Source organism: Schistocerca serialis, chromosome 1, assembly GCF_023864345.2.
Source record: "Schistocerca serialis cubense isolate TAMUIC-IGC-003099 chromosome 1, iqSchSeri2.2, whole genome shotgun sequence".
NCBI lineage: Eukaryota > Metazoa > Arthropoda > Insecta > Orthoptera > Acrididae > Schistocerca > Schistocerca serialis.
Genome location: NC_064638.1, coordinates 238500601 through 238527055, shown reverse-complemented (window position 1 = coordinate 238527055; position 26455 = coordinate 238500601). Strand labels below are relative to the sequence as shown.

Below are 26455 nucleotides of genomic sequence, written 5' to 3'. Positions count from 1 at the left end.
TTCTCATACACAAACATCAGTTGACCGGCGTTGCCTGATGAAACGTTGTTGTGATGCCTCGTGTAAGGAGGAGAAATGCGAACCATCACGTTTCCGACTTTAATAAAGGTCGGATTGTAGCCTATCGCGATTGCGGTTTATCGTATTGCGACATCGCTGTTGGGGTTGCTCGATATCCAATGACTGTTAGCAGAATATGGAATCGGTGGGTTCAGGAGGGTGATACGGAACGCCGTGCCGGATCCCAACAGCCTCGTATCACTAGCAGTCTAGATGACAGGCATATTATCCGCATGGCTGTAACGGATCGTGCAGCCACGTTTCGATCCCTGAGTCAACAGATGGGGGCATTTGCAAGACAGCAACCATCTGCAAGAACTGTTAGACTACGTTTGCAGCGGTATGGACTATCAGCTCGGAGACCATTGCTGCGGTTACCCTTGACGCTGCATCACAGACAGGAGCGCCTACGATGGTGTACTCAACGACGAACATGGCTGCACGAATGGCGAAACGTCATTTTTTCGGATGAATCCAGTTTCTGTTTACAGCATCATGATGGTCGCATCCGTATTTGGCGACATCGCAGTGTACGCACATTGGAAGCGTGTATTCGTCATCGCCATACTGGCGTATGACCCGGCGTGATGGTATGGGATGCCACTGGTTACACGTCTCGGTCACCTCTTGCTCGCATTGACGGCACTTGGAACAGTGGACGTTACACTTCAGATGTGTCACGATCCGTGGCTCTACCCTTCATTCGATCCCTGTGAAACCCTACATTTCAGCAGGATAATGCACGACCGCATGTTGCAGGTCCTGTACGAGCCTTTCTGGATACCGAAAATGTTCGACTGCTGCCTTGGCCAGCACATTCTCCAGATCTCTCATCAATTGAAAACGTCTGGTCAATGGTGGCCGAGCAACTGGCTCGTCACAATACGCCAGTCACTACTCTTGATGAACTGTGGTATCGTTTGGAATCTGCAAGGGCAGCTGTACCTGTACACGCCATCCAAACTCTGTTCGACTCAATGCCCAGGAGTATCAAGGCCGTTGTTACGGCCAGAGGTGGTGGTTCTGGGTACTGATTTCTCAGGATCTATGCACCCAGATTGCGTGAAAATGCAATCACATGTCAGTTCTAGTATAATATATATGTCCAATGAATACCCATTTATCATCTGCATTTCTTGTTAGTATAGCAATTTTAATGGCCAGTAGTGTATCTTCGTGTTCAGCTCACACAGCTGGCAACGTGATTTCATTTCTTTCTTTTTTTTCCACTCACGACAGCGCAGAAACTCGAGAAATTAGGCCCCTGCAGCAATTAATCCTAGCTAACTTGCGTTATCAATGCATGTGTGCACTACACGAGATAAGACGACAACTGCAGCCAGTAGGGTGAGCGTTGCGTTGTCGCCAGTAGTCCACCATGGCCACGCCAGGCAGCGGCGAGCAGGATAGCCGGTACGTGCTGAGCGGTCCGCCGCTGACGGAGGAGGAGGTGGTGCGGGCCGAGCTGCCCCTGGCGCCCTACCTCGTTCAGAAGCTGGCCGCCCACGGAGACCGCGTCCTGCAGGTCGGTCCGCGGACGAACCACACGCGCACGTCTGAAAGGGCTGTTCATTTACTAAGGGCCAATTTGTCGCGAAGCGGAAACTACAGTGAAAAACAAAAGTTTTTTATTTGCAATAGTTAGCTACACCTTGCAGCTACTTCTCTACATAGTCGCAGCTTGACTCAGCCTTAGCATTGTATCAGTTTTCCAACATACCTGTCACAGTAGGCTGCCACCTGTGCTTTACGCTAATTCTTTACGTTGGTCTGCCAATAGGTTGTATTCATAGCCAGCGATTCATGTGAGTAAAGAGATGAAAATCTGAGGACCCAAGTCAAGGTTGTATGGTGGGTGATCAAATACTCCCCATCGAAAACGCTGTAGAACGTCTTCAATGTATCTATAGTGTGCAGCCGAGAATTGTCATGAAAAAGGAAATGCATGTTAGCTACGATATTTGGGTCCGCATGAAATCAGGTGAAATCTTTCAGCAGTCACTTATGTTTGACGTGCTACATTATTTTCTAGACATCTTTGCGTGCTCACTGTGTGCTCAGAACTGAACAAAGAGACGTGAAGTGATCGACGGGGATACTGGAAACACTGTCCAACACATCTGTGCAAAGCTTCATAGGATTTTCATGGCCGATTGGGCCTTAATAAACGAATAGCCCTGGTAAATCCAGCATTGACAGTGTATGTGTTTCAGGAAACTGCTACATGGTATATGAAATTATCGGGACCGTCAGAACCCTTTCAGAAATGGTGAGTTTATAGCCACCAACATGAACTTAGAAGTAGTCCTCCAAAAGGTTAAGATACTGACGTCGTTTCTTTTGTTTTCTTTTTTCTTTTTTTTTTAAAAAAAGGACCTGGTCCGCATCCCCGTCCTTTAGTTCCTCAAATCATATCTACTGAGTTCTCTGAAGTACCCTGCAAAAGTGGAATTTCTCATCTACGAGTCCTCCAGAGGTGATGCTGTCACTAGTGATCAGTGCAAAGTCGTAACGTAAACTTCTCCTTTCCATCTTTCATTTCTTCCCCACTTCGCCTTAATCAAATAAAGCTCTATAAGATTAACTTTTTCGGCCATTAAATTTGTTATTTCATATTGATGATAGTTCGTACTGAGCTCAAAGTCATGTGTGACAAGTGAAAACCGTATATTTATTTGGATACATTAATCACCGTGGGAACCATTCCTGTTGAGCCACAGCTTCAGTTAGCCATTGGGTCTCTATTTCCCTTCAAACATCACAAATGCTCAGCCAGTTGCTGAGCACTAGAAACTGTGATACTGAATGTTGGGGCGATCACAAGAGAAAGTCTCTCTTCTGTGGGCCATCACTTTGCCCGAGTATATGGTATGGAATTTATTAATAACAAGCTAATTCATTTCATTAACTTCTGATAGTGAAGACACAATAACCTACTGTTTACACGTGCTGAGATTTAGATTTCCAGTATTTTAACAAAAGGTGTAAGGACAAATTCCTGGGTGGATTTTCAAAGTAAATTGAGAACGCTTCACTACCGTACTCTACCCTCATCCAATTCAAGTTTGTGTGACATCTTCAAACATGGAAAACGAAAGCCAAAATTTACTTCTTTCACTAGCCATACTGATGACGAATAGTTTAATTATTATTATTAAGTTGTTAATTATTGAGCTAAAATACACGCAGTTCCGTGGTATTTTGTAAACGTTGACCCGTTGATGCTTCGTTCGTCCATTTTACATGTCATTTATCCAGAAAACATTCTTATTTAGCCCTTGAATTTGATTAATTGATTTATTTAGAACAAGATGGAAAGAACCTGCAGAGGAAAAAAAGAAGATATTGATGTTTGTGGAGATTATTTAGATGCTTTTCAGCAAATCACTGTAAGATGAATTCATAGTTTTTGAAACCAGACACCATCTTTATCAGTATGTTCTAAAGTCAATAATGGCCTGTCAAAGCTATGACTGCGGCAACTCATTTAAGATTCATGTATGTAGGATATCGTATTTCCATTTCTAAATATGTTCTATGTCATACACTTCTTATGCCTGCTATCAAGACTGATTTGCCTTCTCAATCTTGAGGCTTCATTATAGCAGGTTTGTCTTGAGTTGGTTTCATGATGTGAGACACTCAAGAATTTTTTCATCTTTCCAGTATTTTTTGGGAATCCTCCCACGTTACTAAATAAGTGAACAGGACTCAGAATATTGTGTTGTTTTGTTATTTATGGAAGAGCTGTTTGTTTTCTTTCCTGTTCATTGTAAACTACATCCAAGAACAGGTTGCAGAAAGAGGTAGGTGACGCAGTAGCTGATCAGAAACGTTTCATTTAATGTAAATACGTATTCTAGAACTAAGGTTGAGGTTTGCTTATAGCCTTTGAATCTGGGTACTACTTACTTCTCTCATTTCATTGTTCGAACAACCTACAATTTTATTGTAGAAAAGACATCATGAGTTGAAGACGAAGGAGTACCGGAAAAATAGGAAACAATAACAAAGTAGTGGAGATAAGGTTGTTAGGTGGTCATAATTTGTCAATAAGAACATAAAAAGGAAGGAAAAAAAATGTTGATCATGATCGAGCCTTCAAATATCGACATTATGTTTGGAGTCCTGTTTGGTAATAGTTGAAAGATGCAGCCTATTTGTGAGTTCTTGAAGTCTATTTTTTTTCTTCATCCTAAGCAGCGTAAACGAGACATTAAACTTTATATACATCCATCGCAAAATACCAGTTTTAAACAGTTATATTTAATACAAAACAAGATACCAACTTGCAAAAGGAAACAAATAATTTCAGCCACAAAAATGTTGCTCTGTGACCACGAATGGTGATGGAAAGATTGACAGTAAGCTTGAGGGGTGCAGGCATCCTTATTCAAAGACACAGTTGCCAGGTTATGGCGAATGGGTAGGGCACCTAGCACCGTTCTTGAAGGATCATTGAGACTGATTACAGTCACCAAGGATCCACTTCAGTTTACCCTATTTCTGGAGCCCACTACAAATGGACTCGCCGATTACTTGTGAAAATTAGGAATATATAGAAGTATCTATACTACTAAGAGATTATTATTCCAGAACACGTAGCCAAATATCAGTTGCAGGTTGCCTATGTAATGGCTTTTGATTTTCAGTATTTCGAATAATCACCAACCATATTGAAAAGCTCAAAATGCTGTCATAATCTACTCTTTAAGAGGTATACTCTTGTGTCGAAAGTTTAACACGATAAGACAAGTACTACGGTTACAAACTGTGTGTTTGTCTGGAGGCAGCGAACTTCATTTATCCAGTACTTAAGAATGAGAGCACTTAGCGACTTCCAACTATCGTTATACATAATTTCAAACCTTTAAAAAACATTTTCTCTCTGACGTCCCCTGCAGAATGATGAAAGGAAAAAAGTTGATCACTTACAACACTTTCGCTGTTCATGCAGTAAAACTTCAGCATGAGAAAGGACATTATCATTTATTACTTATTTACTACAAACACAATTAGTAACTAACTTTGGATACAGTATCTACATACATGATTGAGTGCACCTGCAAAGTTAAGTCGTTGTAGGAAACATAGTTCAGGAAACGAGATGTCGGGTGACTTGGGCTTCCCGTTCGTTAGACCGATAGCCTGGTGCAAGTTTTCTTTGGTTGTCGCCTCTTCGGTGACTTGCTCGTGATGAGAATCAAATGATGACGAAGATAGCACGATACCCAGACCTAAAGAGGAGAAATTTTCCGACCCAGCCAGGAATCGAACCTGGGTCCCTCACATGGTATTCTTCAGAGCTGACCAAACGAGTATGAAAACGTTCATAAACATTGAGATTCTTGACAAACTGGCTTTGGTGAAAATGAATCGCAAATTAATCGGAGTGTTTCATCCAGTATTTCACAACCAGAACACTTGGCACTTTCCAACAAACGTTAAGCTTAATTTCAAATCTTGTCCAAATTTTTTCTCGCTTACGTGCTCAACGTCAAATATTTAACACATTAACCCATTTGTAAAGTTATAAAATTTTGAAATTGTTTTATACATCAGGGTTAAATTTTTTGAAGAATCAAGAGTTTCCCAGTTTATTTTAAACTGAATGAAAAATCTTCTGTGCAAAGAAAGATTAGTGTGTAACGTGCCGCCAGTGACGAGGTGAGCAGGGAGTGAGCACAAAATTCGACTTGAGAGCAGGTTGGGAAAGGATATCGGCCTCACCCTTGCCGAAGGTACCATCTCTAAATGCACCCTAAACGATTAAGGGAAACCATAGAAAATGTACGACTGTGCACTGAAAAGTAATACTAACGAATTTTTCATGTGAAAACTGCTAAAGGTTTTTAAATAAAACAAACTTTATTAACATTCTCCATCTTTATTCTTCGTGTCTAGTAATTAATTTCTCAATATAGTCACCCTGGCAACGAACAGATTTCTCCTAAGGACAGATCAGTTTTTTTTCCAATCGTTATTGTACGTAGAATGTTTCACTTCGTTGACGGAGCCACATCCTTGCCTCTGTTTGCACCGCTTCGTCACTAAGTGAAGTCGTCGAAGGTGTTGTTTAGCATATGAAGACAGATGAAAATGGGACCGATGACAGTGAATCCAAGGAGTGTCGCAGCGCAACCATGAGGTGTGGCACTGTCATGCTGAAGGAGAGCTTCTCGATGTGTGGATGAATGCTACGGGGTGGAAACTCGACTACAGCATGCTGTTCCTCACTCGCCGACGTAGTTACCTTACACGTTATCATGCTACACGCTACTATTAAGAACCCTCTAGTGGCAGAGGGCTCCAAATATGCAAAACTAAAGATTAACGTTGTAGAATGACAATAAAGTTTGTTTCATTTAGTAAACTTTAAGAGTTCCTTGCAGTTTAGATGGACATTTGAAGTTACGTGTTAACCAGTCTACTACCATGCTTAAACCTTAGTACAGGTTCTGCACGATCACGTTGTCCCTCCCATACGGTAATAGTATCTATTTCCTACTGATTGTGACTACGTGTGTGTCGTGTGGTGCAGGTGGTGTTAGGCCAGGAATGGCGGGCGGACTGGATGCTGCGACAGGCGGCGGCGGAGCTGTCGGCCCTGCGGAGGGCGGTGCCCGGCCTGCGGGAGGGGGACACCGTGGCCGTCTGCATCGGCCGCTCCGCGCTCTTCGCGCCGGCCCTGCTGGCCGCGCTCTGCTCTGGGGCCATCTGCGCCGTCGTCAATGCAGCCCTGCCTCATGGTACGTACACCTGTCTCTCTGTTATGATTCTGACGGAGTCTGTTGCATCCTTAGTAAATAAGAACACCGGACAAAAAGTTTAGCCGTCTCCAGGTGGCGTCACGCAAATATCGCCCAATAACACCTCCAGACTCGACAATGGCCTCAAATCGGCATGGATGACAGTCCACAAGTTGATCCAGGATACGTTACAGCTACCCAACTACGACCACGTTGTTTATCACATTTCGCCCACTGTTCCAAAGAATTCCAAACAAATCTACTGTATTAGGATCGAGTGATTAAGCGAGACGGTCCAGGTTCCATAAGGTGTTTATGAAACGAGCATCGAATTCGCTCCACGCTGTGAACACAGATGCAGTCACTTCTGAGCACTATGGAACTTAACATCTGAGGTCATCAGTCCCCCCGACTTAGAACTACTTAAACCTAACTAACCTAAGGACATCACACATATCCATGCCCGAGACAGGATTCGAACCTACGACCGTGGCAGCAGCGCGTTTCCGGATTGAAGCGCCTAGAACCGCTCGGCCACAGCGACCAGCTCACTTCTGAAGAACCAGGGCGTGCTCATCATGAAGATGTAGTAGAAAGAGGAACCCCTATTCCCTGGCCGGCCGGTGTGGCCAGCGGTTCTAGGCGATACAGTATGGAACCGCGCGACCTCGACGGTCGCAGGTTCGAATCCTGTCTCGGGTATGGATATGTGTGATGTCCTTAGGTTAGTTAGGTTTAAGTAGTTCTAAGTTCTAGGGGACTGATGACCTCAGAAGTTAAGTCCCATAGCGCTCAGAGCCATTTGAACTATTTTTGAACCCTGTTCCATGACAATAATGAAATAAACATCCGGCTTTAGGTAAACAGTGAAAATAACTGGTCATGATGCGAAAGACCCCTGAAACACCCTACACACCACTGGATGGGGCCTCGCTAAGACAGCAATGCACGCACCGCCTTTCGTCATTCGCAAAGAGGCAAACCCCCGACACGTCGGTCGACACTACACCACTCCAATCAGCTACTGCCCACCTTTTTGTGCGTTGAAGGTGTGCAGGTTTTGTGGCGTTGTCAACAATGCTGTTTTGCCAGATACTTGAATACGAATGTCTGGTGTATGTAGTTCCCTTCTAAACGTTTCTGTCAGGGACCGGTTGAGATGGAAATGCGTTCAATGAACTCAGTAAATCCTGTGGGGGTTGGGATCGATTACCAAAGAAAGGCAAGCACTAGTCAAGTCTCTGTCGATGAGAACGTACGACAAATCTTACAACGCAGCGTGTGGTATACCATTACCTGCAGACATGTTGGACAGTCCACCTCGATAAAAAATACGGTATCTTGATTCACTTTCAGGTCATGAGCATGTCCAAGCAAGATAGTTCCTTTCTGCGGGTATCCTACAAAAGACGGTGTGACGTTATTCCATATTTCAGTACTGTCGACCTGTCTAGGGTATGATTGCATTAAGATGATGCATGCAGCTTCAGGTACATTTTTTTCTTACACCTGCAGTGAGATGACCAGTTCTGTAGCTCTTACAGGGATTCAGTTCAGTATACACGGTACTGTCGCATTAACGTAATTGCCGCCTATGTTCGATGTCAACGAGCGACAATTAATCTTAGGTGGCAGGTGCCAGCAAGAGCAGTGGGTGGCATACAAATCGAGTTCGGGGAACGCGGATAAGAGTGCAATCGTTGTCGTAATGTGGAAACGGAGTGTTTTATTTGATTTCAAAAGGGTATAATCATTGGCTTTCGGGCCATGATTGGAAGCATTTCCCAAACGGCTACGTTTGTAAACTGTTTGCATGCCACCATGGTTAAACTATACCGCGCTTGGCAAAATGGCGCTATCCGAAAGTGCAGCTGAAGCAACTGTGGTGCACCACGGGCCATAGATGATAGGGGTGAACAACGGCTTCGAAGATTTGTACGAGTGAGTAGACATGCAACTGTTGAGCGACTGACCTTGCTACCAACAGAGTCTCTTTAACGACCATTCATCGTAAGTTGCTGTGTATGGGCCTCTGCAGCAGCCGCTTGGTTCATGCACCCGTACTGACTGCTGTTCATTGGCTGGAATTTGCACGCCATTATCGAAACTGGAATCTACAGAGTGGCGACAGGTGGCAGTTTCAATTGAATTACGTTTTCTGCTGCACCGCTGTGAAACGTCCAAAGCATACACCCTACAACCATCGTCTGGACTGGACAATGTTTTCGTGGCATTTCCTTGGCTATCTCGTCATTCTGGATGGAGCAAATGACCAATATAAGTACGCATCTATCCTTGGGAAGCATGATCACTCCTACATGCAGTTTGTCTTTCCTCAGCACGGTGGCATCTATCAGCAGGGCAATGCAACCTATCGCACAGCTCGTGGTGTATGTGCGTGGTTTGAAGAGCACCAAGATGAGTCTACCGTACAAGCTAACAGATTCCCAGATTTAAACCAAAACGAGAACCTGAGGGACCACCTCGATCGGGCTCTTTGCACTATCGATCTTCACTCATTAAACCCATCACAGCTGATCACGAGTGAACTGTAGTCGCCCTGACCCCACGTCCCTGTCGCTACCCCCCAGAACCTCACCGACTCTCTTCCTGCACGTCTCGCTGCGGTCTGTGTTATGAAATATGATATGTGGACGTTCAGATTTTTGACAGGTGGTCGCATTAATTTGGCTGGACAGTGTAGAAACAGCTAAAGTTCCAGACTTCACTATCAGTTCTTGCACCATTTGCTGTTTCTATATTGAACTGGTTAACAAAAGTTGGTGTCCTGCAAATAATCCAGCATACTGGAAATCCATTATAGTGTCTTACACGGGGTGGTCCATTGATCGTGACCGGGCCAAATATCTCGCGAAATAAGCGTCAAACGAAAAAACTACAGAGAACGAAACTCGTTTCGCTTGAAGGGGGAAACCAGATGGCGCTATGGTTGGCCCGCTAGATGGCGCTGCCATAGGTCAAACGGATATCAACTGCGTTCTTTTTAAATAGGGATCTCCCCTCCCCTTTTTATTACATATTCTTGTAGTACGTAAAGAAATATGAATGTTTTAGTTTGACCACTTTTCTCGCTATGTGATAGATGGCGCTGTAATAGTCACAAACACACGGCTCACAATTTTAGATGTACAGTTGGAAACAGGTAGGTTTTTTAAATTAAAATACAGAACGTAGGTACGTTTGAACATTTTATTTCGGTTATTCCAATGTGATACATGTAGTTCGCCTGCCGTAATGTTCGAACATGCATTGACAATGCGCTGACGCATGTTGTCAGGCGTTGTCGGTGGATCACGGCAGCAAATACCCTTCAACTTTTCCCACAGAAAGAAATCCGGCGACGTCAGATCCGGTGAACGTGCGGGCCATAGTATGGTTCTTCGACGACCAATCCACCTGTCATGAAATATGCTATTCAATACCGCTTCAACTGCACGCGAGCTATGTGCCGGACATCCATCATTTTCGTAGTGCATCGCCATTCTGTCTGGCAGTGAAACATTTTGTAGTAACATCGGTAGAACATTACGTAGGAAACCAGCATACATTGCACCATTTAGATTGCCATCGATAAAATGGGGCCAAATACCCTTCCTCCCATAATGCCGCACCATAATTTAACCCGTCAAGGTCCGTCATGTTCCACTTGTCGCAGCCATCGTGGATTTTCCGTTGCCCAATAGTGCATATTATGCTGGTTTACGTTACCGCTATTGGTGAATGATGCTTCGTAGCTAAATAGAACACGTGTAAAAAATCTGTCATCGTCCCGTAATTTCTCTTGTGCCCAGTTGCAGAACTGTACATGACGTTCAAAGTCATCGCCATGCAGTTCCTGGTGCATAGAAATATGGTACGAGTGCAATCGATGTTGATGTAGCATTCTCAACACCGACGTTTTTGAGATTCCCGATTCTCGCGCTATTTGTCTGTTACTGATGTGCAGATTAGCCGCGACAGCATCTAAAACACTTACTTGGGCATCATCATTTGTTGCAGGTCATGGTTGACGATTCACATGTGGCTGAACGCTTCCTGTTTCCTTAAATAACGTAACTATCCGGCGAACGGTCCGGGCACTTGGATGATGTCGTCCAGGATACCGAGCAGCATACATAGCACACGCCTGTTGGGCATTTTGATCACATTAGCCATACATCACCATGATATCGACCTTTTCCGTAATTGATAAACGGTCCATTTTAACACGGGTAATGTATCACGAAGCAAATACCGTCCGCACTGGCGGAATGCTACATGATACCAGGTACTTATAAGCTTGTGACTATTACAGCGCCATCTATCATAAAGCGAAAAAAGTGGTCCAACTAAAACATTCATATTTCTTTATGTACTACACGAATAGGTAATAAAAAATGGGGGTCCCTATTTAAAAAAAAACGCAGTTGATATCCGTTTGACCGATGGCAGTGCCATCTAGCTGGCCAACCATAGCACCATCTGGTTTCACCCTTCAAGCTAGACGAGTTTCGTTCTTTGTAGTTTTTTCGTTTGATACTTATTTGGTGAGATATTTGGCCCAGTCACTATCAATGGACCATCCTGCATATTGATTGCTAGCTACAGAGATAAGTAGGATTTATATTAAAGTTCTAAGGAGAGAATTCAAGTTTACAGAATCCGATTTCTTCAAGTAACTGGCTTACAAGAACTATAAGACTATCACCATTTAACGCTCCAGCTAAGCAGGAATTTCAACATATACAGACTTGATTTGATACTAATCCTTCCCAACAGCTCACAAGCTGAATGTTAAACGTTGTGTGTATAAGTTTCCCACTAATCTTTGCCATTGTCCTTCATCATAATAAAGTTTTGAGGGCGTTTTACAGTTAACCGTATAAAGGTCTTCAAATATTTTCCCTTTCTGGAGGAATCCAGTGCGCACTGCTCTCCACTTCCAGTGAATTGATGTCTAGTTAGCTTTCTTAACCTTCCGTCTGGGATTATTGATGGATTTCGTATCCTTTTTTCAGTACCAATGGTAATTTTTATGGGATGATGTTCGTTTCTCCAAAAATGTTTTCGAGCTTTTCTCAAGTGATCCAAAGGTAGTGGATAGGTCAAGATTTGTCCTTGGCATTTTAACTTACTACAGTTTCTTGTGTGTCGACCGATTCCGACTGAGGTTTCGGTGACCAAACCGTGAGCACGTTGCCTAGGAACGCTCTTTAAGGAAGTCACTGGTGCTTTAAGAGATATTGTCAATGCGACTCCCTCTGCATTGAAGTGACTGCAGTCCTTGGATGTGGATCTCTGACGAACCCATAACAGATGGTGCTCTTATTTATATTGTGGTGTATAGTATTCTACTTTATATAATATTATTAATCGACATTTATATATAATGCAGCTGTTATTTTATGTTCCCATATGGTGAATCAATAAACAAATCTTTCAGTTAGAGAATAAGTTGTATTGGTACCCAACTATCCGAACTTTCTAATATTCCAGCATATCATGAATGTGGTAGCGTGTAAAGTAATAATTGACGTACAATTTTACAGTAGTTTTGTCTGTTAATGGCTGTCGGTTCACTTTTATTGATCCATGTGTTGTCGATATTCTGAAGTGACGTTTTGTGATATGTTCACAGGGCGTACAGGGAGGGCAATGTGCGTCGGTCTGTTTCAGTGCTCCGGTTGTCAATATTACGTGCAGCTCACGTGTGTTCAGAAGTAATAATCAGGTATTCTACCGCATCTATTCCCTGCAACGAGTATCCGTCAGTTCCTCAGTAGTGTGTCTTCATGATTTACATATTTTAATTTCGTCCTTTGAAATGATGATGTCTGTTATCACGGTTACTTTCTGTCTCTTGGACAGGGTTGAGAGAAATTGTGGAATTAAAAAAGGAAGGAAAAAGCCAGTAGGTAAAATAGTTTTTTCGTTTTCTATTGTCTTTTTTGAAAATTTTCTTATTGACGATTAAAGAGTTCAGTTTAAATTACTGTGATAAATTTATCAAACCACTAACTCATTCTTACAACTATTTTATTAGTGCATCATTTATTGCCCTGCAAGCACTGCATCCTCTCAGGGAATCTTCATTAAGTTGAAGTTATAAAATGACTTTTATCTTAATAATATGAATATTTATATATGTGTTTGGAGAGAGAGAGAGAGAGAGAGAGAGAGAGAGAGAGAGATTGATTTTGATTGAGACTTTAAGTCGTAACTGGTACCTGAATTTTGGTTGCTGCCACCTTAAATGATCAGCTTCTGCATTAGTTGGTGATGTATTATGATTTGGAGGAAGTTATTGTTCTTTAAGATTTAAAGTACGACTTTGTTGGTTACTTGGCCGTATTGCCGATAGCTTTGAGCCCAAGTTTTCGTCTAAGGGACCACTATTGTAAGTAAATACAATGAAACAGTAATCTGCTTTTCGTGGGAAAAGGAGATTGCTTGGCACACAACTTCGTTCAAACTACACGTTCTGCTATATCAAAATACGTCAGTGCAGTTCAGCACCATCCTATTGTATAAGATCATAATCCGATTACTCTAATTAAGAAATTATGAGAAGTTGTTACGTACTCAATGAAAAATAGAATAGGGAATGCATTTCCTTTCCTGTATTTAAGTGAACTTTGTACACTTACAGTTCTGTTGATTGATAGCCGGCGACGACAATGAAGTTCACCTCCTTTTCCAAAAACCAGATATTTCTACTCTTCTCTCCCAGAAAATTTGTATACATAAATGTTTGGCAACTCTTACACATATTTTACTCAGTTTTATCACTACAACAGCAATTGTCATTACATGTAACAATACGGTCTTAGCCACGGCGTAACAACACGTCCTCTTTCCACAAAATACAGATTAACAGTCCTCTTTTTTTTTTTTTTTTTAATAAACGAATTTCTTTTAGAGTCCATACTCAAAGATTCACAACTACTATCGTTGCGGGGATTGCGCGCTAAAGAGTTTCTTGCTGTCCAACTGCGCTTCAATTGGTATTTACATACATTTCTGAGCTTCCCAGAATAAAATTAGGCACAAATTAGTTAAGAAAAGGGCAGTAAGGCTCACATAACATTACAAAGTTTCTTTTTTTCACGAACTGCAAATGGTATCTAACTAAATTTCTTACATCTCAAGAAAAGTTAAAGCATAATATTAATAAAATAAACAATTTTGTTGGCATCAATAAATATGACGTCGCTTTTTAATTTGTGTAGGCAACATTTTGTAGGTTAATTAAATTTTCTTAATTTAGTATTTTTAGGTTTTACGGTTTCCTCACATTTTTTAGATGGGTGTGTTAAAACCACACATGGTTATTTGGGTCAGGTTAAGTTATAAAAACCCTGGTCTTGTAAATGCATGGAGCTGTGTAAAGTGATGATGCAGGTTTGTGGAAATAAAAAGCATGGTGGTCATTTTGTCACTGCAGATAGCCTGCGCCGAGTGCTACACGAGCTGAAGCCCGCAGCAGTGCTGTGCCAACCAGAGTCCGCCGAGTCCGCATTGGATGCCAAACCGGCAGACTGCCCGCTGCAGGTGCTGGGGTCTGCTGAGTCGGTAGCTGACGCTCAGCAGCTGCTGATGCGGAGCGCCCAGGAGCTGCGGGCGGACAACACGGCCCCCGCCGTCGCTCTCCTCAGTTCTGGTACCACGGGACACCCCAAGATCATCCCGATACCTCGCCGCACCCTGGCCTTATCGATGCGCTTACTAGCGTAAGGCGAATGTATTTAGCGTTTTAAAACTTGATAGTGGTCTTAGTAAACTTGTCACACAGTTCTGTCAATACTACAGTGGTGAAATGAAGTAGAGTAATTAAGCTAGGTATCATAATTAATTTAAAGACACTATTTTAATTTATTCTGTTATTCTAATTATAAGATAGATTTGTGAGTCCAAATAGTTCGCTAAATTTTATCACAAGCCAAAGAAAACTAAACATAAAAGCAAAATATCTTAATTTACCTGTTCCAGAAGAACAATTTTACAACATCCTTAAAATTGTTGTAAACTCTTAGTGAATATTTCTTCCCAGACTGGTCAAGGTATTACGAGATGTTTGGATGTCTACCGAAATTTGACACAACACCTGTGCAAACATTCAGTGATGAAGTGATGGTTAAGTGCGCTACTCTTAAATAGTAAGGAAAATTCAAATGAAACGACCCATCGACGGTGAAGACATCAGATGTAAGCCCTAAGCTCGTTCTGAGGAAGGATGGGGCAAATAATCAGTGGTGTGCTTTTCAAGGGACCCGTTTTGAAATTTAATGATTATAAGGAATCCGCCTCGATTGCAATGGACCATGCCTCTTTAGGCAGTTTGTAGTTTTAGTGTGTTCCGAAGAAGGCGTGGTTATCCGTGACGAAACCTAGGTCAACCTCCGGTTTCTATTTGCAATCGAGGTGGATTCTTTATGCCGCGCGGGATTAGCCGAGCAGTCTAGGGCGCCGCAGTCATGGACTGAGCGGCTGGTCCCGGCAGAGGTTCGAGTCGTCCCTCGGGCATGAGTGAGTGTGTTTGTCCTTAGTATACTTTAGGTTAAGTAGTGTGTAAGCTTAGGGACTGATGACTTTAGCAGTTAAGTCCCATAAGATTTCACACACATTTGAACATTTTGAACATTTGGATTCTTTACAATCATTTAATTATTCACGATTGCTGACGCGCTGCAATGTTAGAAGTTCTCATTTTGAAATCTGTCTCAAGTGATTTAACGAGATCAAATCAAGCCCAAGTCCGTATTAGACAGGGGTTTGAACCCGGTTCTCGTGAATTCTTCTATAAGTCAAGTTCCAGCATCACGTCTCGTCCTAGTGCTGTGGTTTGCGCTGAGGATGGATCTCTGATTACGTGTTATTGAAATCGGAATATACTGTCCAATGTGCTTAGGCTGCACAAACTGTTAACAGATCTTATGCTGATCATATTTTTTGACAATTTTATAGCAGTTAACCACAATTAAAATCTAATCTCACAAACATTCGGTAATTTTACATCATTATATGTCACAACTGCATTACATACTTTTTCATTAAGTTTGTTGATGGTTCATCTTACGTGGTAAATCATTATCATTTTGCTTTCTACTCATAATACTAACTGTTGGCTTTTTTTTCGTTATAGCTTCTGTTCCATAAACTTATACCAAATTCACCTGCGAGTGAGACGTCTTTTTTCACAATTATTATAAAATATTTTCCGAAATATTGCGAAAGAATGGAAGTTGTAAGTGTGATTTTTGTTTATCTTGGTGCAGTTAACGATAAACAACAGTGTTCTGTCGTAATACACAGTAATATCACTCAGATGATCGCCAACACAGATGCAAATCTAGACCAGTTGTACTTCAAGGTGGATTTTGAAACCTTAAAATATGTCGAACAGTTTTCATAAAATCGTTTGTAACTGGTTACAGATGTAAATTTTTTTCCTCTAATAACATTTGTTGCAAAGTGGGCCAATGCTAAAACATCAACTTCCAAACAAAATAAGACAATAATGTCAGTCAGATGATCACCAACACAGGTGCAAACGTAGACCAGTTGTAGTGCAAAGTAGATTTTGAAACCTTAAAATGCGTCGGACAATTTTCATAAAATCGTTTGTAACTGGTTATAGTTGTCAATTTTTTCCTCTATTAGCATTTGTTACAAAGTAAGCCCATGCTAAAACTTCTACTTCCATACAAAATGTTTCGCTCGTACCATAAGAGTACTATAACGATTTGCACTCACTACATACGACTATATGAAGCACAAAATCTTGCTTCACGTCTTACATGGTGGTTTGGTCTTCTTGATATGCCTCTACAAGTGCATATACCTGTCCTTCCTTTTACATGCCTGTGCAAGTGCATATGCCTTGAAATGTTTAAACTTTTCGTAAATCCAGATATCAGGCCATTCACTGAATTCCTCAGACGAATCTTGTATTTAAAAAGCAGTATAATGTAATGGAATATATAATGTAGATATTCTGTATTTATTGAGTATGGGACTCAAGACATGAGACTAGTTTAGCTGCTAGTAAAGTGGTTCAGATCCATTCAAACTGGATACAATCAATGACGTCAGATACAATGTTGTCTGATAAGTTGAAATGGGTGCAATGTGCCTCCACGTGCAGTGACCCAGATAATCGAAGGTTGGTAACCCATCGCATTTCGTAACCATTATTTACTCTCATGTGAGTTGAAATTTCTTGTAAAATGTCTCACTATAATGGTATTAGTTTTCATCTTAATTTGTTTCACTTACTTTATGGCTAGAGATATCTGCACTACAGTATCTGTTCAACAGATCTGAATATTATGGACTGATGTTTCGAAATCGATAATGGCTCATGTGAATTTCATTTAGTATTATTATCTTCAGTGAGATGGTAAATAGAAGGCTGCTGTCCTTTGATATAATATATTTACATCTTTTTTATGTTTGCTTTACAGGTAATAACTTTCACAAAGACCGAAAACGAAATTTTTATATTGCAGCAGTTGGAAAGAGTTGAAGTAGCTCAATTCGGCACTTAGCAGTCGTCGTCTGTGATTTCAGGCGAAGCGATGCACTGTTCGGAGACGGCGACATCTTGTTGTCCACAACCGGATTCTCCTGGATTACTGGAACGCTGTTCACGCTCTGGAGTATCGACACCGGGATGAAATTCACCGTGACGCCCGAATTCAGTCCTCAAACTGTACTGGACCACATCGAGAGATCCGAGGTTAGCCACCAATGAACGAAACAGTAGCAGGTTCTAGTACGCTTACTAACACGTAATACGTAAGACAATCACAGTCACCTTTTCACTCTCCTAGATGATCTAAATAAAATATGACTGTTCCCTTTTATTTTCGTTTTATTTCAAGTCCTACAGTAGATTTCACACCAGTCTAGCTCAGCGTCCGGTAGAAATCGTTTCCAAAAAGAAAGCAATCCATTCATTTGTACATTACCTGTCATTTTGCAAGCAGGTGTGCTACTTTGGGAACGCTTACGTACAATGCCCATGGACTCTTACTATGCAACAAAACAGATCAGCAGGAAATATGCTGTTGAGGCTTGAATGAAATATAAACAAATGGTGTCTCTACTCGTGTAGGTTGGTAATTTTGAATGGATAGCAGAGGAGGATGCTTCGTAGGATTTTAGGTACCGTGCTCTCGGGTATGTCGAATGTTCGGGAAATTCTCCGTGCACTAGACGTTTGCACACCACCACTCGTCTCCTCCTGTATTTCTGTGGCCACTGCTTCCTCTGACTTCGAATCAATTCGTTTCCTCCCTCTACCAGGTTGCACACCAATAGAACCCGTCTTTTCGAATTTCCGAATCATTTTCTCCAGAGCCACAACAGTCATCGGACCAACGCCTTTGTCCAAACCCTTCAGTGCCCGGAACTTCTGCAGAGCGACGTGTGCACAGTTATCATTCTTGTAATACAGCTTTACAAGCAGAGCGCCATCCTGCAATGAGACAGTCACGGCGAACGTCGCAGACGCGAAAGAAGGAAAAGTCGTGTACCCGGAGTGTTTATACCAACTTCAATGGGTAGTGCACATGAAAGGTGTTTTCATTTACGTATTCTGACACTTACAGCGTCATCTATTGATCAATTTTCACACTATTTTTTCCTTCTACCAAACGTTTTCCCTCTTTCTCCGATATAATCCGTTGCAATTTGGCGTCATTCTAACCAGTGCTGTTATTTCTACATCGGTTTGAGAGTTTAACTTTAATTACAATTACCCTGTAGAATACCCTGTTTAACACATAAGCTTCGCCATCTAGTCCTGTTTTGCCACTGTCTTTCTGTGTACACTCTGTTCAAGTCCTCGTCAGATTTTTCACACACTCCTCCACACCTTTTAGTCATCAATGGCTTAATCGTCTCTTTCTCGTTTCCTTCGCATTCTCATTTCGCGTATCTTCTTGGGAATCCTCTTGTTTTACATTCTCTTTAAGTGCCCATCCTGCTCTAAGAGAACTTTTTTCACTATTTTCTTCACTTTTTCATTCTTTGTTCTGCCTTCCCTTGTTCCTCCTATCCCATTTCTGAAGAACTTCATTTCACATTCCTGTAATCTACTTATATCTCTTTTCTTTATTACTCATGTTTCAGATGCATAGGTAATAATGGATGTAGCAACTTCTATATACTGCTTCCTTGCTTTTCCCCCTCAAGGGCTCAGCATTCGTTTGCTGAGTAAAGGCTTAGCGACCCCGGGGTTCCTGAGCTGGGGACTGCTAAGCGCCACTAGTCCTCTGTCACCGTAAGCTCTGGTCATACTTCAAGGACCACCGTAGGAGGCAGCGGTGGAATGTTGTGTGTTTCGTAGAACGGGGGTCTTGGTTTCACCGCCTGGACCGCGAGGAAGGTACAAACCTCTGTAAAACACCCCTCAACCTCAAGGTGTGCTACATGCTGAGGAGGTGAATGGCTGTTTAGGTAAAAAAGTCTTTAGCGGGCAAACTCTGGGGCACCTGCCGCCCCCCCCCCCCCCCCCCCCCCAGTTGTATCAGGCTTCCTCAGGCATGCAAGGCTCTGCCTGGGTCGACGGTTGTTTCCCTAGCATCTCGTGGGATCCCTATAGAACTGTCTCATGAAACTGCTTCTCCTGATGGAATGGGTGTACCGTCAGACATCACCTACACCCACTCCTCAAAGAGAGCTCGGTTAGTCAGTCCTCCCGTATAGAAGCCTTAGAATAATAGTAACAGGGCATTGGTGTGCCATAACACTTTCATTTTAGTCAAGCGAAAGGGGGGAAGCTTTGAGAAGTTATCCCTTTTCTATATTCACAAGGCACTGGAAGGTATTGCTGGGTCTCTGAAAAGTGTCAAACGACTTCGTAATGGAACGCTTTTAGTTGAAACTGCTGATTCCAACCAAATATCTAAGCTTCTGGGATGTATGGCCTTAGGTGACTATCCAATCTCGGCTGAATTGCATAACACCCTTAATTATAGTAAGGGCGTGGTTACCTGCTCCGATATAATGGAGGTGGACCCCGAGGAGTTACGGGAAGAGTGGAAGAATATGGACGTCACGGAGGTGGAGAATTATATGAGGAGAGTCAATGGAAAATTGAAAATATCGGCAACGTTTATTCTAACGTTTAGTACTCCGAAATTACCGGAACATATCCTTGCAGGCTATATCCGCCTTAAGGTTCGCCCGTTTGTGCCTAATCCCATGCGTTGCTATAAATGTCAAAGATTTGGCCATACCACTATGGGATGTAACGGGAAGGCTATATGTGGCAATTGTGGAGACTCCGCTCACGAGTGAGGCACTTCTTGTAAACTCCCCCGTAATGTGTAAACTGCTATGGGGATCATCCGGTGTGGAGCAGAAAGTGTGGGGTTTACAACGAGGAAAAGAAAATTCTAGAGTTGAAAGTAAAGATACGCATACCCTACGGTGAAGTTAAAAAGGCTTATAAAGCCATACAACCACCGGTTGCTACTTCTTTTGCATCAACCCTTAGGACACCAATAGCTAAGTGTGATGCCTCCACACAAACTCGGACCACAGATTCCAGTACGAGCACATTCACCTGTCGATCTACCTGTGGGGGAAACGCTTCACTTGCAACTGACGTCGTTCGGAAGCCCCCAACAGTAGGCTTACCACCTAAGCCACATACCACTCCCCAACAACAGAAGCCAACTAAGCCATCCCCGCAACCCAAGCAGCCGCCTCCTCCTGTCAGTAAAGAAAATCGTCCTTAGAAAAGTAGTTCTAAGGCCAAGAAAGCGGTAAGTAAATCGTCAGATCGACGAGCTCTCTCACTTTCTGATGGCAACTATGCTCTTGAGGATACGGACTTCCAGATTGCACGGAAACGGCTAACGTTCCCCCTTACCTCCCCGGTAAATCACCGCCGCCGAGGGAGAAATAAAAGAACCACCATCGCTAACCAATGGCTTCCATAGGGACTTTTGTGTTGCAGTGGAATTTGAATGAATATCGCTCACATTTGGAAAAACTGCAGCTGCTGGTCCAGGATAAACATTTCTGTGTCTGCTTACAAGAGACGCAGCTTACAGTCACAGATATTCCTGCATTACGGGGCTACCTCACATACAGGAAGGACGATGCTACTGGATACAGGGCTAAAGAAGGTGTGACTATTTTCCTTGACGACGGATGCCACTCCTCTCCTGTCCCTCTTACCACGACCATGCAAGCAATTGCTGTGCAAGTTCTCGCACCATTTACTATCACAATATGTTCTTTGTACTTCCCCCAATGACTCTTTGGATACGGAAGCACTGGCAGACCTCTTCCACGCAATCCCACGCCTCCTCGTGGGGAACTTCAGTGCCCACAGTGTGCCGTGGGGCTCGGCTACTACTTGCTCCATTCTGAGAATATCTGCCTTCTGAACGCGGGTCAGATGAACCACTTTTCCACAGCTACAGCGTGTTTTTCAACTATTGATCTTTATTATTGTTCCCCAGCTACTGCAGACTCGTTTCATTGAGAAGAGACTTCAGATTTGCATTCCAGTGACCACTTCCCAGTGTGGATTCGTCTGCCGCCTAGAATGGTGGCCAGTAGGAGACCACACAGGTGTCTGATACAAACGGCAAATTGGTTGCAGTACAGTCGACGGGCTATTTTTGAAAGAAAAGATTGTGCGCAGGAGGCGGTGGCCCATATCACTTATGAGATCCAAAGGGCTGCCGCAGGGTCCATCCCCAGGTCTAGTAACCACCTCAGACGACGGCCTGTACCTTGGTGGAATGACGACTGTCGATTGGCAATCAGGGCCAGACCGACAGCTCTGCAGAACTTCATACAGTGTCCAACTACAGACAAAGGTTCAAATGGCTCTGAGCTCTATGGGACTTAACTTCTGAGGTCATCAGTCCCCTAGAACTTAGAACTACTTAAACCTAACTAACCTAAGGACATCACACACATCACACACATCCATGCCCGAGGCAGGATTCGAAACTGCGACCGTATCGGTCGCGCGGTTCCAGACTGTAGCGCCTAGAACCGCTTGGCCACTTCGGCCGACAACTACAGACAATCTTTATGCCTGCAGGTCTGTGAGAGCACATGCCAGACGAGTGATCAAAGAACGAAAGAGGACTTCCTGGAGGGAATTCACGACTTCCATAATTCGGTCCACTTCCATTGTGCACGTTTGGGAATCAATGAGACGGATTTCAGGCAAGGGTATTCCACATCCTCTTTTGGCCTTGTCAAATAATGTGGTCTTGGTGGACACGCCAGAAAACATGACTCGCATTTTAGCTGAACACTTCTTTACTGTTACTAAGTCATCCAGACAAGTTCAGGTATTCCGTTGGACTGCAGAGCTGAGGAAGCTCAATTTCTTCTCGCGTAATGAGGAAGTCTACAACCTTCCATTCTCCATGTGGGAACAGGAATCAGCTTTATGTGCAGCCAGGGACACTGCTGCAGGACCTGATGAGATCCATTATATCATGTTTTGTCATCTGTGCCATGAAGCGAAAAGTCAACTCGTCTCTTGTTTCAATCAGATCTGCTTTGATGAACAGTACCCCATGACCTGGAAAGAGGCAATATTAATTCCATTCTGGCAACGAGGCAAGGTCCGTAGCGCCCCCAACAGTTATCGGAGTGTGGCCCTTACCAGCTGTGTGGGCAAGACTATTGAACACATGGTCAACCACCGCCTCGTCTGGCTGATCGAGTCCCGAAGAGGTCACCTAAGCCGCTCCCAGAGCGGTTTCAGGCGCTACTGTTCCACTCTTGACAACCTCCCCCCCCCCCCCCCTCCTGCAGGTCCGGGGTAAGAATAGGCCTGAGGTATTCCTGCCTGTCGTAAGAGGCGACAAAAAGGAGTTTTAACCATTTCGGCCTTCAATGTGATGGTCCCCATTGGGGTTTGACCTCCGTTTTTCAAAATTCCACAGAAGTACGAGCCTTTTGGGGAAGGACACCTTACGTGTTGTATCACCGGTGCTCAGTGCACTAAGACCTTGGCACTCATCATCGTGACAGCGCCTAACTGCACCCACTGTTCATCAATTTGGGCCTAAACACCTGATGGGATGCACAAGTTATGCCCATAGTGCGTCCCCATCTGTACCTACAATCATGATGGACTTTCCATAGCACCTGAAATCCAGCACGGTAGCCAGCCCATTGTGGTGCGGTCGTCATTTACCCTCTAGGTTGCAGCCCCCTGACAACACAGGGATCGTACTGCCAATACCTCCCTACGTAAAGAGTAGATGCCCGTCTACCTGGGGCATCAGGACTCCCAGCAACGGTCATCCTGACAGGTGGCCCTTGCTGAGGCTGGGTTGCGCCCATGGGGAGAGCCTCTGGTCGGAGTGGGTGGTATCGGGGCGAACGTTTCGCAGATGAAACGTCAACATGCATCAGGTCACTCTGTGGCCACGTCTTCTAAGAGGAAAGGTTCTGTCTCTGTCTCTGCCTCTGGTTATGGTACTTCTGCCTTCCTCCCCTTGGCCACTCCCTGGGAGGATGGACAGGCCAGCCGGCTTGGGGCGAAATACTTCCCCCACTATTTAGTCTGTTCTCGGACCGATGGGGGGACGTTCGCCACCTCCAAGCCCATGTTCTTTGTACAGCATATCAAGGATATCTTTGGAGAAATTGAGGCTCTTAGTGAAACGCATTCGGGGTCCATTCTCATAATGACCACCTCCGCTACACAGTCGGCGGCGCTCCAGGCATGCGTTCGACTAGGGGACATCCCAGTGTCCATTGTCCCACATCTGGCGCTCAATAGGACGCAGGGGATTATTTTCCATTGGGACCTCCTGCTGCAATCTGATGAGGAGCTCAGGGCCAACCTGGAGTGCCGTGGCGTGCATTTCGTACGGCGAGTGCAGCGCAGCCACAAAGATCATCGCGTCGACACTGGGGCCTTTCTCCTCGCCTTCGAGGGGGATGTTCTCCTGGAGAAGGTAAAGGTGATGTGCTACTGGTGCGACGTGCGACCTTACGTCCTGCCTCCTATGCGATGCTTTCGATGTTTGCGCTTCGGGCACATGTCGCCACGGTTTGAAGCTGAGCCCCTTTGTGGCGATTGTGGATGTCCTCTTCGTGAGGGACATACATGCACACCACCATCTCGGTGTGTCAATTGTCCTGGCCTCCACTCGCCTAGATCTTTTGACTGCCTCACGTATCATCCAGTGATGTTGACAATGTTGTTTGCTTTTCCACATCCTCCTCCCTCGCGGCCCCTGCCCCCTCTGCCCCAGGGGCCACCCTCCCTCCTCCTCCTCCTCCTCCTCCTCCTCCTCCTCCGCCGCCGCCTGAGAAGCGATCCTCTTCTCAGGCGTTCATCGGGGAAACGTTATGGACCCCAGCTACCAACGTCCGGCGTTCAAAAAAGGACCCCAAGTGTGAGGACTTTCTTCGGGTCCAGCCCCCACAGCCCACTATCCCTTTATCCCCCTCTCCACCCCGGCGCGCCTCGTCTGATGCTCCATCCGACAGTCGCTGCTCCTGGCCGTTCTCAGATTCGCCGGGACGCTCTGCTGCGAGGCGCTCAGCTGGCCTGTCGCTGGCGAACGATGCTGCCCCTCCTGCGCAACTGAGGAATGTGGCTGCAGCTGGCGACGACTCGATGGAACAGGATCCGCCTCCCGACAGTTGTAGCGATGTTCCCTCGAAACCTGGCCATCCACAGCTGTCGAGATGACCAGCTCTTCACCCGTTTCATTCCCCCTTTCTCTGATTCACAATGGCTCTGTTACATTGGAACATAAGAGGTATTCGATCTAATTGGGAGGAATTATAACTGCTCCTCCGCCTGCACTGTCTGCTCATCATTGCTCTCCAGGAAATGAAGTTACGCCCAACTGACCGTATTGCCTTTACCTACTATACCTCCGAGCGATCTGACCTAACTCCTGTGGATGGTATTCCATCTCATGGTGGGGTCATGTTGCTCGTTCGGGACGATGTCTATTACCATCCCATCCTATTGACCACCCCACTCCAAGCAATAGCTGTCTGTATTACTCTTTCTGCCTTTACTTTTTCTGTTTGTACTGTCTACACTCCATCATCATCCGCAGTTAGTCGGGCTGACATGATGCCCCTGATTGCTCAGCTTCCTCCGTCGCTTTTATTATTTGGCGACTTCAATGCCCATCATCCGCTTTGGGGTTCTCCTGCATCCTGTCAGAGAGGCTTCCTCTTGGTGGATGTTTTCAATCATCTCAATCTTGTCTGCCTCAATACTGGCGCCCCAACTTTCCTCTCGGACTCTACACATACCTACTCCCACTTGGACCTCTCGATCTGTTCTACCACTCTTGCCCATCGGTCCGAGTGTATGTCCTTTCTGACACCTCTTCGAGCGACCATTTCCCCTGTGTCGTTCGTCTCCTGCACCACACTCCATCCCTATGTCCCTCGAGCTGGAACATTCCGAAAGCTGACTGGGGACTTTACTCCTCCCTGGCGACCTTCCCGGACCAAGATTTTCTCAGCTGTGACAGTCAGGTCGAATACCCCACTGTTGTTATCATCAATGCGGCCGAACGTTCCATTCCTCATACTACCTCTCCTTCAAGTCGCGTTTCAGTCCCCTGGTGGAATGAGGCTTGCAGAGACGCTATCTGTGCACGACGACGTGCTTTACGCACCTTTCGCCGCCATCCTACGCTGGCGAATTGTATTCATTACAAACGACTCCGAGCGCAATGTCGTCGAGTCATCAAAGACAGCAAAAAAGCTTGTTGGGCCTCTTTCACAAGCTCATTTAACAGTTTTACTCCCTCTTCTGTCGTCTGGGGTGGCCTGAGCCGGCTGTCGGGCATTAAGGCCCACTCGTTGATACCTGGCCTGACTTCTGGTAATGAGGTACTTGTGGACCCTGTGGATGTCTCCAACGCCTTCGGCCGCTTTTTCGCGGAGGTTTAATGCTCCGCCCATTACCACCCTGTCTTCCTTCCCAGAAAAGAGGCAGAAGAGGCTCGGCGACCTTCCTTCCACTCGCTGAATCTGGAAGATTATAATGCCCCCTTTACCATGCGGGAAGTCGAACGTGCACTTGCACTGTCCCGGTCCTCTGCTCCGGGGCCAGATCCCATTCACGTTCAGATGCTGACACACCTTTCTCCGGCAGGCAAATGCTTTCTTCTTCGTACCTATAATCGCGTCTGGACCGAAGGTCAGGTCCCCATGCGTTGGCGTGAGGCGTCGTTGTTCCCATACCCAAACCCGGGAAGGATAGACACCTTCCTTGTAATTACTGACCCATTTCTCTTACAAGCTGTGTCTGTAAGGTGATGGAGCGCATGGTTAACGCTAGGTTGGTTTGGATTATTGAATCTCGATGGCTGCTTACCAATGTTCAATGCGGCTTTCGTCGACGCCGCTCCGCTGTTGACCACCTTGTGACCTTGTCGACATTCATCATGAACAACTTTTTGCGAAAGCACCAAACGGTAGCTGTGTTCTTCGATTTGGAGAAGGCTTACGATACCTACTGGAGAGGAGGTGTCCTCCGCACTATACACAGGTGGGGTCTACGTGGTCGCCTACCCCTTTTTATTGATTGTTTCTTAACAGATCGAAAGTTTGGGGTATGTGTGGGTTCCGTATTGTCCGGCGTCTTCCTCCAGGAGAACGGAGTGCCT

General features: G+C 44.6%; 1 protein-coding gene across 1 annotated transcript in view; it reads left to right on the top strand.

Moving 5' to 3' along the window:
• The first annotated feature begins 14201 nt into the window (after positions 1-14201).
• The window catches only part of LOC126462148 (uncharacterized), a 53704-nt gene continuing 41450 nt past the window's right edge, over positions 14202-26455 (top strand). Inside the window, exons 1-2 of the mRNA XM_050096055.1 lie at positions 14202-14539; positions 17379-17547. Of these exons, the coding sequence (XP_049952012.1) occupies positions 14202-14539; positions 17379-17547 (507 nt within the window). The remainder of the gene's footprint in view (positions 14540-17378; positions 17548-26455) is intronic.